Genomic DNA, 21,271 nt, shown 5'->3' with positions numbered 1-21,271 from the left:
TAATGTGACCACTTTATAAGGAAACATAATCTAATGGTCCATAAGGCTCAAGCAATTCAGCAATGAATCCCTTCTTTCTTTTGGGGTTCCATCCCTTGTCTTTGCACAGTTGCTCACTGTACCATATTTGAATAGCACTAACGCAGGATCTCCTGTAGTGTTGCCTAGAGTATGTCTTCATGTATTCATCCCATATTTCCACATTTTTTTCCATGTCTTTTGTAAGGTTGAATTTATTCAACCATCTAATTGGCTTTATTCCGTGTCAAATTTGCTTGTAATTCAGCATTTAGTAACCCTGTATTTAGGTGGGTTTGTTGTAAGGGTAGTGAGTGAGATAGAGTGAAGATTGCTCAAGAGTGTGCAAGAAAACAGAGACTCGCGGCTGGGACTCGCGGGTGACTCGTGGCTGCAAGCCGCCAGAAGCAGCACACGTGCCAAGCATGCTGGAAGATGAACAGTCATGCTAGCTGGAGCACTACAGGACAAAACAGGACAACTGGCCATACGGTTAACTCGCGACTGGATCTCGCGACTTAGTCAAGCCGCGAGGTCAAGCCGCGAGCCACCCCTGTTTTGTAAAACCTGACGTTTCACATTCCTCTCTCACTCCAGTATAAATACCCCTTTTACCCACGATTGAAAGAGAGCTTCCAGAGAGAATTTTGAGAGAGAAACCCTAAAGAAAAACAAGATTGTTTCACCTACAATCTATACCTTAGAGTCTCTTCAAATTCCTCTACTCTCTTCCTCTCCATTGTCAAATCCTTGAGAGGCATTATACCAAACCTGGTTCTCACCATCATCATCACTGTGAGACAGTTGTTTGGATTTCTGGGAAGCAGTTAGGAAGAAACCAATCTTCATTGGTTGATGCTACGGTCTAGTAGCGGAATCTGGGAAGCTAGAAAAGAAAAAGGTTCGGCGCAACCTCGTTGGAGCAAGAAACTTGGAGGGCTTAGGTGCACTGGGTAGATTAGGCTTGGAGGGTCTATTGCTGTCCTTGTATCCCGACTGTATTTTCTAGTGGATTGTTTACCGCTTGGAGGGCGGCGGAGAGGTTTTTCGCCGAGGACTTCGGTTTCCTCTTCGATAACACATTGCGTGTTGTCTTTGTGTTTGCATCTTCCTTCCTCTCTATCTTTACCTTTTTATTATCTGCTGTGGTTTTATTTTGTTATGGCTTAGATAGTCTTTAACCAATTTCGTATTATAGCATGTGTTAAGTTTCCGCACGCTAGTTGTTTGACATATTGCTTGTATTGGTTAAGTTGTAATTTAGGGGTCTAAACGTTCAAAGGTGTTTTGTACACGTTTTTGAACTTTCATCTTTAATGCTGGACAATTTGAATGTGCTGTCAAGAAGCTCTGCCAGCCATCGGCATCTCATCTTGTAAGGTTGAATTTAATCAACCATTTTGTTGGCTTTATTTCGTGTCAAATTTGCTTGTAATTCAGTATTTAGAAACCCTGTATTTAAGTGGGAATCATGTAAGGGTAGTGTGTGAGAGAGTGTGAAGAAAAGTTCAAGAATGTGCACTCAGTAGGGCCTCACGACTGGATCTCGCGATTAGCTCGCGACTTGCAAGTTGCCAAAGCTGGCACACGTGTGAAACATGGAGAGGAGCTGAAGGGTCACGCCAGCTGGAGCACTACAGGACAAAACTTCTAGTCTGGCCAAACAATTAGCTCGCGACTCAAACTCACGACTTAGTTAAGTTGCGAGGTCAAGTCTCTGGACCACTCTGTTTGCGAAAAACGGATCTTTCGCATTCCAAACACACCCCAGTATAAATACCCCTTATACTTACGTATTGTAGAGAGCTTTCAGAAAGAATTTTGAGAGAGAAACCTTAGAGAAAAACAAGATTGACTCATTCACAATCTTCATCCTTTGATTTTCTAAATTTCTTTACTCTCACACTCTCCATTGATACATTTTTGAAAGGTACATTAGCCAAAACCTTTTCTCACCATACCCATATCTGTGAGGAGGCTATTTGGTGCATGGGAAATAGTTAGGAAGGGACCAATTGATATTGGTTGATGCTATGGGCTATAGCGGGATTCGGTAAGCTAGAAAAGACAAAGGTTCGAAGTAATCTCGTTTGAGCAAGAAGCTTGGAGGGCTTAGGTACATTTGGTAGATTAGGCTTAGAGGGTCTTTTGCTATTCATGTATCCCAACTTTATTCTCTAGTGAATTATTGACCGCTTGGAGGGCGTCAGAGAGGTTTTACACTGAGGACTTTGATTTCCTCTTCGATAACACATCACTATGTTGTCTTTATATTTGCATCTCTCTTCCCTTAATCTTTGCCATTTAATTTCTACAATGGTTGTGATTTTATTTGGTTTAGATTGTTTTATTAATTCTGTTTTAGCTTATTTTCATATTCCGCACATACATTGTTTGATAATAAGCTTGAATTGGTAATTTATAATTTGGGGGTTTTACAAACTATTTGAACATTCACATCTCAAAGGTGTACAAGTTTGAAACACTCTCTGAGAAACCAATTGCTGCTAATTGTGAAATTCATGGATGAATGCATTCCTTGATAAATTGGTGAAAGGGCTTGGATTTGTGCTAAAACACAAGAGGTTGTTTAGGCCCTAAATTAAAATTATGGCTAGATTGATTTTACTCTTACTTAATCATAGTACGGAACAAGAGTAAATGTGCGCAAAGAATCGATAACTACTCTAGTGCATAAACATGAACAACAAACCATAAAAGTAAAGCACAAGAGAAACGGAAGAAAGATGCAAACACAAAATAACACCAAGACGTGTTATTGAAGAGGAAAACGAAGAACTCTGCAAAAAACCTCTCTGCGACCCTTCAAGTCGAAATTGATCTACTAGAGAATAAATTTGGAGTACATGAATAATAAAAGACCCTCCAAGTTTAGTTTACCCAATGTACTTGAGCCCTTCATGCTCCTGCTACCGGCGGACTTTTCGGAGTCATGTCTCCTCTAGCTTTTTGGATCCCGCAATATGCCCGATTGCATCCATCAAGTCTTATTGGCTTCTTTGGGCAAATCCCCAAAGCTTCCCAAGCTTCAAAGATATGTGAAGGAGAAGAGGCTATAATGATTTCTCTCTAAGGAGAAGAGGCTATAATGATTTCTCTCTAAGGATGAGTAGCTCTTTCTCTAAAAGATGGATGTGTGTGTTGTAGAAAACCTATTTAGGGGTTTTCTCTTTGAATTGGCCTCTTATACTTTTGTGGGTAATGAGGGTATATATAGTATAGGGGAAGGGTAAGAAAGTCACACTTAAAATCCTCTAGGTAGAATGTTTTGTAAGTACTTAGCGAGAAGGCCTTACCCGCGAGACACTCACGAAACTGACAATCTGGCATGACTTTTTAGCTTTCAGTCATGTGCTTCTCACATGCCTTTTTTGCGGGTTGCTCTTCTCGTGAACTTCTCGCGAGGTAGTCACGAAATTGCACAGATTCTTTATTTCATTCTCGAATCTTCACTAACTTAATACTAAACCCAATACAATAAAATCCCACAAAATACAAGGAAATAAATTAATGCAATTACAACACTTTTTGTTAAGGAATAAAGCCAACATAAAACATAGTTGTAAATCACAACTTTACAATCTCCCTTTTTGGCTATTCCGTGACAAAACACCCTATTACAGACTCTAGACTTAAACCTGAGTTTGGGAACAGTGGTAAAACTCACTCAAACCTAAATCTAAAACTTGTGATAAATTTAGAACATATATACTTGTAACCTGAAACACTTGCACAAAACACATTAGACCCTCAAGGTAAAGCAAGTAATAAAAGGACAAGTATAATGTAACAACTAAAGATCGATCAAGTAAACAAGATGTGAAACATATGAGCAACTTGATCAAACACATGATAGTCATATGGAAATGACTACAATGATTGTATAACAAAACAAATGATCATTCAAACTTACAACCAATAAAGCATAACAATATAAGGATATATGCATGTCCAACACATAAACACGTTGCGATGAGAATAACAAAGCATAGATACTAAGGGTGTGTTTGTTTTGGGGGAAAATGATTTCAGGAAATCATTTTCCCCCAAACCCAGGCGTTTGGCAGCGACGGTAAATTTCATTTTCCGGAAAATAGCTTCCTGTTGACCGAAATTTTCACCTTTGACCCGGAAATGATTTTCCACCCTCATTTTCACTTCAATTCATTTTCGGAGAGAGAGAGAGAGAGAGAGAGAGAGAGAGAGAGAGAGAGAGAGAGAAGAGAGAGCCCAGATCAGAGAGAGAGTGAGAGAAGAGAGAGCCCAGATCGGAGAGCCCCAATCGTCAATCGCGCTGCTCGTTGGACGATCGCACCGCGCCAACGAGCGGCGCGATCGACGATTGCGATCTCATCGATCGCGCGGTGCGCTCGTGCAACGAGTGGCGCGATTGACGAGCGGTGTGCGTTTGACAAGCGCGCTCGTCGATCGACGATCGCACCTCTCGTCGCTCATTGCACCGCTCGTTGCACCGCTCGTCGCTCATCGCTCGTTGCACCGCTCGTCGATCGACGATCGCACCGCTCGTCGCTCGTCGTTGATTCATTTTCTTTTGTTGGGTTTTGGTTTCTTTTGCCTGATTTGATGCATTTTCTGTAAAAATGTTTGAATGAACCAAATACCGGAATTAATTTTCCGTAAAACGAATTTTGTGATAGCCAAACACATGAAAACGTTTTCCTTTCTGGAAAATAGCATTTCTGGAAAATGGAATATTTTCCGAAAATACTTTTACGCGAACCAAACACAGCCTAAATGTAACTCAAAGTACCAAAAAGTAACGAGAAAACAAGCATAAGGTAAAACAAGACAAAACAAAGTTTTCTCATAAAAGAAATGTCTTCTCCCTCTTTGTATATGCATATCCCTTATGGCTTTCTCCCCCTATGAATGTGCACGAGATAGAATTTCTCCTTCTGAGAATGTGTACATGAGTCATATAGATACAACGAAACACTCCGGTATACTATCTAGTATACTCTCCCCCTTTTTGTTACAAATAGACAAATGAATTAAGAGGAAGAAGAGAAAGAAAAGAAGATATGAACAAGGGTAATGATGCATGAGGGGTGTAAGATGAATGAGAAAATGAAGCTCAAACGAAAGGTAAAACATCTTAAAGACACAATGCTATAAAGCATAAAGTATACATGAAATGCCAAGGATGATGGAACAAAGTGTAGACCAAAGCATGACAAGGACACAAGAACATGTTATATGTGCTAAAAGGTATAAAAAAAACTTAGCATGAGTGAATGCAAAACATGTCAAGTGTTAGAGTGTGTATAGCAAAGGTGTATCTAGTGTGCATGTGAGATGCATGACTAATGCATGAGCAAGCACTCATGGGGCAAAGTGTGTAAAACACACAACCAATAATCAATACATGATAAACATGCATAATCATATTAATACCCAAAAATTAGTACTCATCGGAGCCCAAAATAGCGAGAAAATGCCATTTGAGCTTTTTATCAAATACTTAGAGTGCATACACTACACATGTAAGTTAAATAATGCATGAACATATGATGCAAATACTTCGTGTATTTTGCATTGATTGTGTGTTGGACATGCAATTGACCCTCGTATTGTTCTTAATTGCATTGCATGTTCGAATGATCACTTACTAGTTAAATGATCATTGTAGTCATTCTTTAATGACTGTTCTTGTATGATCAAGATATGCTTAACTATTTATATAGTGTTTACAAACTTAATCAAATTTCACTTGTTTATATACGTACCGTGTATTCAACTTATCATAAGTTTAATGAAAGTTTTGTTTGTGTGCAAGTGTTTCAGGTTACAAGTATATACATGTAAGTGCTTCACAGCTTCTAGATTAGGTGTGAGTGAGTGTTGTCACTGTTTCCAAACTCACGTTTAAGTCTAGAGTCTGTTTTAGGGGTTTTGTCACGGAATTGTCAATGGGGGAGATTGTAAAGTTGTAATTTACAACTAGTTTATGTTGGCTTTAATTTCATGCCAAATTTGATTGTATTTTGTTCAATCTTATGTACCCTGCATTTTATGTGGGATTTATTTGTAAAAGTTGTGTGTCAGAGAGAGAGTATTTGTGAAGACTCAAGGCAATTGAAGACTAAAACAGTTTTCGCGGGTAGCTCACGAGTACGCTTCCCATGAAGTGAAGCATATGCCTTACACATAATTGAAATGCGAAGAGTCAGGACAGGATGGAGACAACTGGTTTTCGTGAATGTCTTGCGGGTAAGGCCTTTTGCGAGGTACCCGCAAAACATTCTGTTTTACTGAACTGTCATATCTGATACACATTATCTGTACCCACACTATATATACCCTCATTACCCACAAATGTTGAGGAGTGCTTCTGAGAGAAAACCCTAGACACTATCCTTAAGAGTTAGAGATTGTTATACCCACATTTCTCTATACAATCCATTATGGTTTTTCCTCAACTTCTACATTTCCATTTATATATCCTTGAGAGGTTGATAGCCCAAACACTTACCACACCTATTTTGAGTTTCAAGTGAGGTTTTGGTGCTGCTGGGAAGCATTAGAAGAAGCCAAACTTTGGCGGATGCAATCGGGCGTATTACGGGATTCGGAGAGTTAGACAATATACGGTTCCAAGAAGCCTTGTTGGAGTAGGAGCTTGGGGGACTTAGGTGCATTGGGTAGATTAGGCTTGGAGGGTCTCTTGCCACTTATGTATCCTAACTGATTGTCTAGTAAATCGATTTACCGCTTGAAGGGGGGCAGAGAGGTTTTACGCTGAGTACTTCGGTTTTCTCTTCGATAACACATCGGCGTGTTATCTTGTATTTGCATTCTTCTTCCCTACTCTTTTAACTTTCATATTACTGCTGTATTTTATTGAATATGGTTTAGAGTAGTTATATTGTTTATTTGCTTGCATTTGCTTTATTCCGCACTTAGTATAAGTTAGAGTAAAATCAATCGAGCCGTAATATTTAATTTGGGGGTCTAAATAGCTCTTGTGTTTTTAACACATATTCGAGCTTTCAAATTTATAGAGCTCTTTGAAAAAGAAAAAAAAAGTGAGGAGATATATAGACACAAGTCTACGCATATATCAAGATCAAATAAATCTATTGACCAATCATTCATGACAAGCTTGAAAATCTATTTACAACAATCAAAACATAGATTTATAGATGTTGCTCGCACTTAGAAAATGTGAATACATAACAAGCTAAGTTTGTAAATGTACTATGTCATTAGTACAGGGGTACTAGGCCAAACTCACATGTGAAATGTGCTTAAATATATACGATCAAACTTTTTGAATTTTTCACTTTTTATGTGGTTTTGGATTTTTCACACACAAAATAAAGACATAAAAGTAAGATAAAAAACAAAAACAAAACAATGCATATAAAGATTTGCATGTTGCACAAATGCATGAGTATGAAGCATTTAATGCATGAAGAATCCTACAAAGATTGAAAGAATTAGATCAAGGATCAAAAGAGCATAAACTCAATCATAGCAACCCTTCCTCATCCAAATGGAACGATTTTTTGGAATGAGTATCTCATAAGAAGTGAGATAAGGGTTGGAAGAATGAAAACCAGATGTGCACATAGACAAGGAGGTAAGAGCATTAACCACATGCTTCAACAACTTACCACTTTCAATCAAATCTGGTTTAGCTTGCAAAGCGCAACTTCCAAAAATCTCAAATTTCTATTTTCTTTTAATTCTTTTAAGAGCTTGAAACTTAAAGCAATGAGGTCTTAGATGACCAAAAGCACCACAATAGTGACAAACAATGTATTTTGGTCCACTAGGCTTTTTAAGGAGGGTTCTAGCAACATGGTTTTGTTTTCTCTTCAACATGGAGCATTGACGTCTTATGTGACTGATTACACCACAATGGTGACAAGTGGGAACAAATTTAGATCCATTCAAATCCCTAGGATGAGACCTAAATGAAGGCTTAGGCTTAAGAGCCTTTCTTTCCACTTTTTGGTTTCTTTTGTGTGGAGGAATGTACACCGATTTGTCTTTAGAGGTAGAACTCAGAGTAGGCACAAAATTAGGCACCACAACATGATTGCAACAAAGATTTACTTCCTTTTTAGCAATAAGTATAGCAATCAAACACTTGATATGCATTTTAAGATATTCATTTTCACATTTAAGATCATCAACAAGTTTGTTAGACAAAACAAGTTTAGCATCCAAGTCCGTATTCAAACATTCAAGCTCCTTTAGTTTTTCAAGAGAATGTTCAGCGATTTTCTTATACTTTTTAACCAATTTATTGGATTCGTTGAGCTTAACAGTCAAATCATCCTTTTCACAAATGAACTTGTTGAAATTCTCATGAAACTTCCTAGCCTTTTTCTTCAAGAGTTTGACATTTGGAATATTAACAACACCTATAGATTCATGAAACATGTCATTACAATCATGAGGATAAACACTCATAGTGACATTTTCACAAACACATTGCATGTTACAATCAACAACATCCATAGAAGCATACAAAGCATTATCCATGACAATATACATAAAGGGTCAAGGATCACACTTTGATACAAGTGTACCAGCTTTGATACCAATTGAAGGGGCTTGGATTTGTGCTAAAACAAAAAAGCTTGTATAGACCTCCAAATTAAAATTACGGCTAGATTGCTTTTACTCTTACTCAATCAAAGTGCGGAACAAGAGTAAATGTGCGCAAAGAACTGATAACTACTCTTGTGCATAAACATGAACAACAAACAATAAAAGTAAAGCACAAGAGAAAGGAAAGAGAGATGCAACCACAAGATAACACTAAGACGTGTTATCGAAGAGGAAATCAAAGAACTTGGCGAAAAATCTCTTTACGATCCTCCAAGTCGAAATCGATTTACTAGAGAATAAAGTTGGAGTACACGAATAACAAAAGACCCTCCAAGCCTAGTCTGCCCAATGTACTTGAGCCCTCCAAGCTCCTGCTATCAACGGACTTCTCAGAGTCATGTCTTCTTTTAGAGGTGTTTAAAAGACATGACATACATTCTTTTAGGGCATTCCCATTGGGACTGCGAAATGGGAAATGTAGGTTTGATTTACCATACACCCCTTAAAATGATGCTTCATTCAGATTGCTAAATGATGCCAATTGTAAAAAAATTTACAATGTTGCTACAGTATCATCCTAAATGTAGGACAGCATTGTAGCACTATTGTATTTCTTTTTTAATCAATTTTATTCTCTCTCTCCTTTGTCTTCTCTTTCTCTGGACTAAGATACTCTCTATCTTTCTCAACTCTCTCTTTCTTCATCGTTTTCTCATCTACCCTCTCTCACTCTCTGACTCACTGTTGGCCAAAGCATGGTCTGTGATAATCTTTAGGTAGATCGGTGTGATCGGCATTCTCAATTTATTGTTTTTTGGGTTTCTTTTTTTGGTGGCAAGATCAGCGTGATTTAGGTGGATTTTGGCGCGAGATTGGCGTGATAGTCTTTAACGTATTTTTTGTGGTTTCTGGTGGTGGAGATTGGCAAGTGGGCGTGGGTCAGGTGGGATTGGCAAGTGGGTTTGTGACTGATGTGGGCGTGGGTCAAGTGGTGCAATGGCGGCAGCGACGGCGTGGGTTTCTAGCAGTGGTGGGAATCTGGTTTTGATTTTTGATTTTGGATTTGGATTTTGATTTTGCTATGGATTTTGCTCAGCGGAGGTGGGTGGTGTGACTAAGAAACTGGACGGTGGTGGTGGTGGTGGTGGTGGTGGTGGTGGTGAGAGTAAGAGAAATAGAGATCAGAGAGAGAAGTGAGAAATATTTTTATATTATTTTAATATGTAGTATGGTAAAATAAAAGTTGGGATACTGAGTGTATTGTAAAATGGTATTGTATAATTGATTAATTGACTTTTTGAGAAAGTAAAATAGAATAGTTTGAAGATATGGGATGCGAATACTCTTAAAGGTGTTTCAGTTGTAACTTGCGGCTTTTGGTTACACGTTCTTTTCAAGTTGATAGAAAGTTTTTGGTTTTCAATTGGCATAATCTGGTATAAAGTAAACAAATTAAAGCAATGTGTTATCAATTAGAAATTTTGTTAATGAATCAGTTATTTTTGTTATTGTAAATGGTTCTTGCTAAATTGTCGTTTGTGCTTGTTAGATCATCATTCAACTTTTTAGTTATCATGGATGTTATTCTCTGGCAAAGTCTAGGTTTTTCTTTCCCGGGAGAGCAATAGTGGTCCGTAATAAGTGTTAAATTGGGACAACCTCGGTGAGAGTAGGTACTATGATGGTTATTCTTCTAGGAAGTTCTTGTTTATACGCCTTCCATTTAATTACTTCTGAATAAAAAACAAGAAAGAAAATAGACAAAGAGATGCTTTATTATTATTTTTTTGATAATTGGAAAGTGGGAGAAGGGGGTTTGAACCATGATTTTCCTTATGAAAATGAGTAGATCATTCATTGATTTACATGGCTCTTGGCAAGAGATGTTTTATTTGACCACAATGAAAGTACATATATATATATATATGATATATTAACTATAAGTCCGAAAAATGAAGGAGCTATCTTGCTAATGAAATAACAACAACCTCTAGTTTATCAAAATAAACAACAACCTCTATATAACAAGGAAGATTAGTTATCACTAATCTTCCTTGTTATCAGTTGATAAAAAAATAAATTAAAAAGAAAAAAGAAAAAAAGAAAAAAAAAAGAAAAAAAGAAGGAAGATTAGTTATCAAAGAAAAGGAAAAAAAAAAAAAAAAAAAAAAAAAAAAAAAAAAAAAGAAAAGGGAAGAAGGAAGATTAGACCAACCCAAGGGTATGGTCTGGTTGTTTCTAGGCCTCATATATCACATGAGGCTTTGGGTTCAAGTCTCCTAGCTTGGCAGCACCTTGGGCCATTTACTCAAAATTCAGGAGTCCAAGAGTTCTATAACATGTTCTGGATAAATTAAAAAAAAAAAAAAATGATCCCACTGAACTGAATTGAATTGAATTGAAATGCTGAGAATTCTTGATCTCTCACCTCTCTAAATTTGAAATCCAAGATTTGAATTGAAGCTCATTTATTTATTTCAATTAGTTTGTAACCTTATGCATATGCATGAATATACTTAAAAGATATACATTAAGACATAATATAATTTCTACATATATAATTTAAATACTACTAATATATAGTCATTATTATATTTTGTTAACTCAAAATAATCTTGTAAGAATATTATTAGGTAGAAAATGTAAATTTTCTATATATATTTTTAATTTTTTTATTAATTCTTAATTATGTATATATATATATATATATATATATATATTTTTTTTTTTTTACAGTTCATTAATTCTAGACTCATTGATTTTTGTATTCAATAACTCACTTTTTTTTTGAGAAATTACTCAATAACTCACTTGAATGAATATTTATGATGTGGTTTTACATTTGACTCCAAAATTAAGAAATAAAACTATTTAAAAATAAATAATTTAAGACATATGACACAAAATTGAAATTCAATTATAAAATCTAATCTAATTAGATCTCATTTGACACAATATATATATATATATATATATATATATATATATTTATATAAATTGGAATTTGGCTTTTTAAATTCTCGTATGATTACCTAGAATGAGTGAGGTGGGAGTTTAACTTTGTTCATGAAAAGCTGCAAGCCAGATTGAAAGGCATTCAAAATCATCAAAATATCTCCCCTTTATTTGTTTTCAAAAAAAAAAAAAAAAAAAAAAAAAAAATTCTCCCCTTTATTTTATTCAATAATTCTCCCTCGTGGTTCCTTTCGCTACTCAATTATTATCTCTTGAGGCTCCTTAAGTTTGATGTCGATAGGATAAGATATTTAAATAACATTTTCCATAAGACTTGGGGAGGTTAGTTACTACCCTTGTACAGTGCTTGGGACTAAAGGTTAAAAGATTTGTCTCGAGTAAGTTTAGCATGGCACCACACCAATTTACACAACTTTGTCACGTAGCGAATCGTAAGTGGTAGAAATAAAATGGTGGGTCTATGATTCCACCACAAGTGATAAAGTTGTGGCAAAGTTGTGAAAATTGGTACAGTGCTAAACTTATTTGTCTCATTTGTAAGAATAACCAGCAAACATCAAGAAAGAAACAAATTTCACCACTAAATAGTCAGTACGGGAAATTCTTGTTCTTAGTAATAATTATCTTATGTATCAACCTCATTCTCATAATGTTTAGGTTCTATGACTTTATAAGACTTAGAAAGAATATACATTCAAAACGTCATACAAGAGATATCTTTTCTGTTTTTTGATAAAGATAAAGTTGGACTCCAACACCATTAAAAAAAAAATAAACACGTAATAATTGAAGGGAAGATTTATTTTATTTCATTTTTCGATAATTTGTCGGCTAGAGGAGGGAGAATTCGAATGCTAATTCTCCTTAAAAAGATAATGTCATGGAATTACGTGCCGTTTGGCAAACGATGCCATGAACAAGTATGCTCCATATTATTTGAAGAAAAACAAAGATGCTCCATATTTAGCAAATATAGTAGCAGCTTTTTTATTATTTCCGTGTTCATTATTCTTACATAATAAGGTCACACAAATGTGGTCATGAATGACAACTGTAGTCATTCATTCATGCACAAAGGTTCTGAATATGAATCATGTAAGTCACAACTGGTTGTCATATGCGACAACTTTTACTTTGTCAATATCCTCTTTTATTGGGAAGCATAATCTAATGGTCCATAAGGCTCAAACAATTCAGCAATGTATGCCATGAACAAGTATGCTCCATATTCTTTGAAGAAAAAACAAAGATGCTCCATATTTAGCAAATATTGTAGCAGCTTTTTTATTATTTCCGTGTTCATTATTCTTACATAATAAGGTCACACAAATGTGGTCATGAATGACAACTGTAGTCATTCATTCATGCACAAAGGTTCTGAATATGAATCATGTAAGTCACAACTTGTAAGGTTGAATTTAATCAACCATGTGTTGACTTTATTCCGTGACAAATTTGCTTGTAATATAGCACTTAGAAACCCTATATTTAGGTGGGAATCATGTAAGGGTAGTGTGTGAGAGAGTGTGAAGAAATGCTCAAGATTGTGCAGTGAAGCAGGGACTCGCGGCTGGATCTCGCGGGAGGCTCACGGCTTGCAAGCCGCCAAAAGTTGCACACGCGCAGAGCATGCAGGGGAGCTGAACACTTATGCCACCTGGAGCACTACAGGACAAAAATCCAGACTGACCATTAAGTTAGCTCGCGGCTTGAACTCGCGACTTAGTCAAGTCGCGAGGATAAGTCGCTAGCCAACCCTGTTTTGGGAAAAACTGACTCTTCGCATTCCATTATCACACCAGTATAAATACCCCTCATTCCCACAAAATATGTGTGGCCATTCAGAAAGAAAAACCCTAAGAGGGGTTTCTTCAAAACACCCACCCAATTAGAGAGAGCTACTCATTCTTAGAAAGAAATCTTTGTAGTCTCTTCTCATTCCCTCTTTCATTGTTATACCTATTGAGAGGATATTTCTATCCAAACACTACCCACACCTATTTAGAGTGTTGAGTGTTTTTGGAGTTTTGGGAAGTATTGGAAGATGCCAAGGATGGCGGATGCTATGGATTATAGCGGAATCTGGTAAGCTAGAAAAGAAAAAGGTTCGGCGCAACCTCGTTGGAGCAAGAAGCTTGGAGGATTTAGGTACATCGGGTAGATTAGGATTGGAGGGTCTATTGCTGTTCATGTATCCCAACTACATTTTCTTGTAGATTATTGACCGCTTGGAGCGTGGCGGAGAGGTTTTACGCCGAGAGCTTCGGTTTCCTCTTCGATAACACATCGTGTGTTGTCCTTGTGTTTGCGTCTCTCTTCCCTTAATCTTTGCATTTTATTTTCTGCTGTGAATGTGATTTTAATTGGCTTAGATTGTTTATCAATTTTGTTTATAACTTGTGTTCATTTTCCGCACACTTGTTGTTTGTTATAAAGCTTGAATTAGTTGTTTTGTAATTGGGGGTCTAAACGTTCAATGGTGTTTTATACACATATTTGAACTTTCACAACTGGTTGTCATATGCGACAACTTTTACTTTGTCAATATCCTCTTTTATTGGGAAGCATAATCTAATGGTCCATAAGGTTCAGACAATTCAGCAATGTATGCCATGAACAAGTATGCTCCATATTCTTTGAAGAAAAAACAAAGATGCTCCATATTTAGCAAATATTGTAGCAGCTTTTTTATTATTTCCGTGTTCATTATTCTTACATAATAAGGTCACACAAATGTGGTCATGAATGACAACTGTAGTCATTCATTCATGCACAAAGGTTCTAAATATGAATCATGTAAGTCACAACTGGTTGTCATATGCGACAACTTTTACTTTGTCAATATCCTCTTTTATTGGGAAGCATAATCTAATGGTCCATAAGGTTCAAACAATTCAGCAATGTATCCCTTCTTTCTTTTGGGGTTCCACCCCATGTCTTTGCACAGTTGATCATTGTACCATATATGAAGAGCCCCAATGCATGATCTCCTGTAGTATTGCCCTGAGTATCTCTTCATGTACTCATCCCATTTTGCCACATCTTTTTCCATCTCTTTGATGCTAGGCAATTTGAATGTGCTGTCCAGAAGCTCTGCTAGCCATCTGCATCTCATCTCTGAGGTGTACAAGTTTGAAATACTTTCTGAAAATCCAATTACTGCTAGTTGTGGAATTCTAGGATGAATACATTCCCTGTTGAAGTCAAAATCTAATTTTGTCATTCAAAGTAATATTATTAATAAATTAATCATATTTTCTAAAATGGTGAATTTAAATAAGAGGTTAAGTGCAAACATGGTTTGAGTGCACATGCCTTGGCACTATAATAAACTAGTCCTAGCTAGTACTAGTCCACATTCTAAAAGTTTAAGTTATTATGGAATGATAAATTTAATAATTTAGTTATTATCCTAACACTTATTCCCCAAAAATAAACCGAAGTTGTTTGTCAACCTAGATGAAATGATAAATAAAAATTCCATCTTTCTTATTTGACAAAATTTACCTCTAATCTGGTTTAGAAAAAAAAATTTCTTTAACAAATTACATAACTATTGGTATAAATATTCACATATAATCTTAGTCATTTGACTTTCTATTTATTTATTTGAATCACATGAGTAATGTGAGTTGTTTGAATAATTTAATGAGTCATGTAATTTAATTCAGGTAGATGACTTATGAATTGTTGCTTAATGGGTTGGAGAAAATTAAATTTTATCTTTATATTGCTTATCATATAATATGTTAATTCATACATTTCTAGTTGTTAAATCTAATGTTATGTTCTTAAAAAAAAAAAATCTAATGTTATGATTCTCCTTTCTCCCTTTTTAATGAAAAGGACAATTTTCCTTAATTTTCTCCTCTCAAAGAAAATTATAACCCAAAAAAAAAAAAAAATCTAACCTGTAGAGGGGAACTGTCGCATCAAGCGAACCAGCAATGTAGTCTTTGAAGGTGGGGGAGACAAAAATGCCTTTGAGTTTTTTGTCACCCTGGAACCCAGTAGCCAATATGACCAAATCTGTCTTTAGGGGTTGTGCCTCACCATTAACCAAAACACCTTCTTTACAAAAGCTGAAGCTCTTACTCTTTTTCAAATTGATGCTTCCCTCTTCAACTTTGTCATAGAATTTTTCTGGTACCGTGGCAATCAAACAAGAATTGATTTCTTTATGGAAACTATGTTTTGGTACCATTCCAAACTTTGCCAGCCTCAGCTTATTTTCTATATGGCTTTCAACAAATTTAGAAAATGCCCATCTCTGTTACATGATCAAAACTTTGTAAGCTTCAACCTTATGATTAAGTGTGTGTTCGGCAAAAATTATTTTTGCCAACTTATTTTACTATTCAGTTTATTTTTGCTATTATTTATGAGTTCTATTGTACTTTTTAGTACTATTCATGAGTCTTACTGTACTATTTTAACTAACATTTATTTTTATCTATAGTATTTTCAGCAAAAAGTTTTCAGTTTCAACAAAATAAGCGGATTCCAAACAGAAAAAATAAAAAAAGGAAAAAGAAAATAGTGGAGGGAGGGGGTTAATGCAAAGAGACCCCCTCATGAGTCATTGTCTAACGCTGTGCTACAATTTATTTTTATTGGACAGATAATGATCAAGTAAGCAATGTGTTATATAGGAATCAATTATATTTGCATGCATTATGCTTCACATGATATCAATATGATCATTTTCTGTTAAATAAAAGTGATGGAAATCTACTTAAGGGTCAACTTGTGTTGTTTTAAATCCAACTGCAAAGGGTCCAACAAATAGAGATTACAGGAAATCTAAATGATGACCAAAATCAAATCAAATTGAAGGGTTTGATGTTTTACCATAAGTACTTTGTTTGATGATGATCCATACCATAATGACCAAAATCAAATCAAATTGAAGGGTTTGATGTCCTTCTAGTTTGTTTGATAGTGACCCCATACCTTAAGGACTGCCACCAAAAAGAAAAACTCAAAAAAAGGGAGAAATTTTACCACGGGGAAAAGAAGTGTTGCTAGGAGACTTAGTAGGAAGCCTTCACCAGGTTTGTGAACCAGTAGCTCGGAGAAGCGACTAAAGTATAAATAAGTAAGAGGCACGCCCCATGGAAGGTAATCAGGAACGTTCCAATGTTCCATCTTGTATAATACAGTACATGGATGTTCAGTGCCTGCAAATTTATGGGTAAAAAACCTATCAAATACAATAAATCTAAGCATAGGGATACATAGTAAATAAATTCTGTTCAGGAGCATTTTATCATTTACAAAAACTACTCTATTGACTAAAATACACTTCTGGACCTAAAAGTTTGGAGTCATTTTCATTTTGGTCATTTATGTTTTAAAATTTTCATTTTAGTCTTTCATATTTGATTAAGTTTTCGTTTTCTCCAATATGAAAAAAGAATCATACATGAAGAGTCAAAGTGAAAATTTTGAAAAGTAAAATGTCAAAATGAAAACAATTTCAAACATCAAAAGTTAAAAGTGTACTTTGGTCTACAAGATATTATTTATATAAATATAAAATGTAAGTGAAATTTGTGTTTCTTACCATTGGCCACTGAGCATTCCATAGCAATGTCCAAGGCATATTTTTGGAATCCTACAACAGTGACTTGCTTCCCTTTAACAAAGTCAGCAGCATTTTTGTAGTCCATGGCAGCGTAATCCATGGAGTGCATCACCTTTCCATGAAATACTTCTGGGCCTTGGTTTGGAGGGAATTCAGGAATATTTGGAAAGTCACTGAATCGCCCAATGCAGAGGATCACAAAGTCCACTAAGTGTACCTGCATTTCCATTCACATAAGAAGGAATAAGATCAAGATTCTAAAAAAATATTATTTTCACTACTATTCTACAGTACAAGGATTCCCTTACAGTGATTTCGTGAAAATCCTAATGTAAAAGATAAATTCTTTAACTGATCTGATATAGTTAGTTAAGCAATCCAAACTTAATTAGCTAAAAATCAGATAAAATTTAAGAATTGGCACAATCCCCCATTCCACCTAGTCCTAACCTATGAAATACGGATGCGTTTCCAGATTTGGGTGTGGGTGTGGATGCGGGTGCGGGACTTGACAATTTTTGAAAAAATAAGGTACGGGTGCGGCAATTAAAAATATTTTTATTTATATTTTCTATATATTTTGAAGGCAAAAATATATTTTTATTCTGGGAAAGCATGCAAACAACATCCTTTGAAAGCATGCAAAACAAATGCAAACAACAAATGATCACAAATATATTTCACTGCTGGGAAAGCATGCAAACAACATCATTTTCTATATATTTTCTATATGTTATCCTTTTCATTTCAAATATATTTTCAAAGGCAAGAAACACAAAACAAAAAAGAAAGCACAAAAGAAGCAACAAATATTCAGAATAAAATTGAGGAAGGATAGATTTAGGATGTTTGGGCCTCATTCAAAGCTGATTTTGGCTGTTCCGGCATGATTCAAGTTCAATTTCGGCCTGTTTCGGTCGTTTCAGTCAGTTTTGGCCACCAGCCAATACGACCCAATTTTGGTTGAATTTGCCTTGTTAGGCTCGAATCAGAGAAAATTGAAGCTGAGTCAGCGCGAATCCATAAAAAAAAAAAAAAAAAAAAAAAAAAAAAAAAAAAAAAACAACACACGGGGCACCGATGCACGGGTAGTTGCGTTGGTGGTTGCACCCCCGCGTCAGGCCACGTCAGACTCCTGTGCGGCACCCTCCTAGCCGCGTCGGTGCTTCCTAGGTCCTAACCCAAAGCAAATAAACTTCTTATATATCAAGTGCACAAAAAATCATGACAAGAAAAAGAACAATTCGAATAGGTTATGTGTGTTTGCATATTATACAACATACATACCTCAGTTGAAAAGCTTTGAGCATCCTCTACCATAACCTTCCATTTCCCTTTAGAGCCAAAAGGGTCACCAATACCACCCCACATACTCCAAGATTGCATCTCTTCCTCAGATGGGCCTTCATACTCGATGCTCAGAACTTTGGAATTAAATTTGATGTGCCTAAGCAAGTCAAAATGGTTAGCATAGGATTGAATATAATCAAAGACTTGGTGTTGGTTAGGAAAGTCTTCTTCCACTGTAGAAGGCCATGGAAAATCTGAGAACTGATATACTGGTTTTGGAGTTTGGAGCTTAGTGGTCTCTACGGTTTTGGTCCACACTCCTCCGATGCTGCTTTTGGCTTCAAAAACGATTGGATGAAAACCCTTTGACAAAGTGTACTTGCAAGCCAAAAGGCCACTGATACCTGCTCCAATTATAGCCACCTGCCTCTCCATTGCTTTGTGTTTTGAGTATCAAACTTAATTTGTATGATTCTGCCTTTATAGATAAATTGAGACTGTACTGTCAAAACACTCAAAACTAGATTAACTGAGACTGTCAATTCTAAGCTAGATCCTCTTTCTCTCTCTGGTGAATACTGAATTGTATGGTTTATCTATTCTTGATCTTGCTAGTACTGACCGTGGAACATGGCAGACAATGAAAGGTAGGTGCAAATTGTCCTGGTCGGCTGCTCATAGAATAGCGAAAGTTCAATTACCATTTAATATTTGCATAGAATAGCGAAAGTTCAATTATTAATTTAGTGATTTAAACATATATATACATTAGATTAGAGGTGTTCTTAAGAAAAGAGAGGAACCACTTGAGAGGATTTGAATGGTTATTTTAAACTCTCAGAAGTTTAAACCTTTAAATTTGAAGAATTTATATTGTCAATTCAAAATAAATATATTAATAAACAGATCAAGGTAAGGGTGTTACTTTTTTAATAGTGATACTTTTTTATTGGAAACACTGATATTGTTTGTCTGTAAAGTATAACTGGTAGGGTGCAAAGTAGGGTTAACTTGCCCTTACTTATAGTGTGGCTGTGAAATGTGGTGAGATATATATATATATATATATATATATATATATATATATATATTTTATATTGAGAGAATAATAAAACTTATATATATATATATATATTTTATATTGAGAGAATAATAAAACAATAAATGTTATTTATAATATATATATATATATATATATATATATATATATATATATATATAACATGGCCATATATATATATATATATAACATAGTTTCTCGCAATTTTGGGTCACTAAAGGAAAAATTCTTGAATTAGGTGGGAAAACCTGCAGTTAAGTTTTATTTCAGTCAAAGATGTGAAATATTAGCATTTCTTACTTACCATGTTTAGTACACATAAATATAATAATAATTTATATAAAATCGAAGGCATCTAACTTTTGGTTGATCTTATGATACATTGTCATGTTAGATTTTGAGGTCCTACAAATTTATACGTTAATATTTTAAGATATTTTTATTTAAATTCAATTACATATTTGAACTCCCAATTAGAATCTTGACTCAATGTATTTTCTTTAAATAATACTCCATTTGTCCCAAATTTTTAGACCCTTGTGCTGTTCACCGGAGTCATGAAACCCTCTATTGAGCCCTTCTAACGGTGAGCGTGGGTTTCTAGTGCCGAGTTGAAATGGTCACCTAGCTCCTATATATTAGAGAAGTGACTAATGGATAAAAAATTCTAAGAATATAACATTCCAACAAAATCTAAGATTATGCAAATCAATCAAAACCTAAAGCAATTAATCTGTACATTAGTATGGCTTGTACAATATGGGATTGTTGAAATTATATCCATTTTCTTATATCGATTTTGACACTAATATAACACATGCACCACTGTTTGAGCTTGGATTATCTTCTTCTTTTTCCTTTTTTTTTGGTAACATTTTAGCTTATTTGTATATGAATTACTTTTAAAAGCCTCATTTTTTTTTTTCACATGTATAATGTATTTTTATCAATTACCAGAAAATAAGCAAATAAGCATTAAGCAAAAACCTAATCCAAATGCATTCATGTAATGATATGGCCCTCACTTATTAAGTGTGAGTTTGAGCTCAGATGTGAAGGAGAAGTGGTATAATATTAGTTAAATAATCAAATTTATTATTTTCTAGCAGCTTAAATTTTTGGAATAATAGATAGTTTATTAGTTACAATCAAATGAATTGAAACTCAACCATTCTAGCTTAATATTGATCATAATATAGTTTATTAGTGTTTTATTCTCTATGTAAAGTTCGGCAAAATTTGGAAGAATTTGGGTTCATAATCTTTAGATCTCTTCACCCCCACTTGTTGTAAGGAAAAAAAAAAGGTAAAGTAACTATTAAGACATATGTGATTCATTTGTTAGGAACATATGTCACTATTTTATGTAATTGGCTAATCTTTTGACAAAACGCACTTTACTTGTATTTGGGTAGATTTAGGATGTGTTTAATACTTCAAGAAACATGTTGTTCAAGTCTAGTATTAAAGTCATGAAGATTGGTGATGTGCATGAAATATATACAATAAAGTACTCACATATCTACATATTTAGCCTTACTTTTATGTTATTTTGTGACTAATTATATAATATCTTTGTGTTGTAGGTAACAAGGGCTTTACATGCAAAGTGGGGCTAGGCCAATTGAATCAAGCCAACTTACATCCAGCCAGGAATGAATTCAAGAAAAGGCCAATCCAATTAAATTAAAGTCCAATTGGAGCAAGGAATCAAAGGAAATTTGCACCAAATCCAA

At 35.2% G+C, this 21,271-nt stretch overlaps 1 protein-coding gene across 2 annotated transcripts in view; it reads right to left on the bottom strand.

Moving 5' to 3' along the window:
* LOC126706180 (probable flavin-containing monooxygenase 1) overlaps positions 1-19,295 on the bottom strand; it is a 33,038-nt gene extending 13,743 nt beyond the window's left edge. The window contains exons 1-5 of one of the 2 annotated variants that reach the window (XM_050405495.1): positions 18,473-19,218; positions 17,165-17,402; positions 16,603-16,778; positions 15,510-15,868; positions 14,262-14,792 (exon numbers count right to left, since the gene is read on the bottom strand). In XM_050405495.1, the coding sequence (XP_050261452.1) occupies positions 14,450-14,792; positions 15,510-15,868; positions 16,603-16,778; positions 17,165-17,402; positions 18,473-18,910 (1,554 nt within the window). In that variant the 5' untranslated portion in view covers positions 18,911-19,218 and the 3' untranslated portion in view covers positions 14,262-14,449. Of the gene's footprint in view, positions 1-14,261; positions 14,793-15,509; positions 15,869-16,602; positions 16,779-17,164; positions 17,403-18,472 lie in introns of those variants that run through there. The other variant, XM_050405497.1, reaches the window with a different exon arrangement.
* Between the last annotated feature and the right edge of the window lie 1,976 nt (positions 19,296-21,271).

The sequence above is a fragment of the Quercus robur genome, chromosome 11, assembly GCF_932294415.1.
Source record: "Quercus robur chromosome 11, dhQueRobu3.1, whole genome shotgun sequence".
Lineage (NCBI taxonomy): Eukaryota > Viridiplantae > Streptophyta > Magnoliopsida > Fagales > Fagaceae > Quercus > Quercus robur.
Note: the sequence above shows the minus strand (reverse complement) of the source record. Positions and strands in the feature narration are given on the sequence as shown.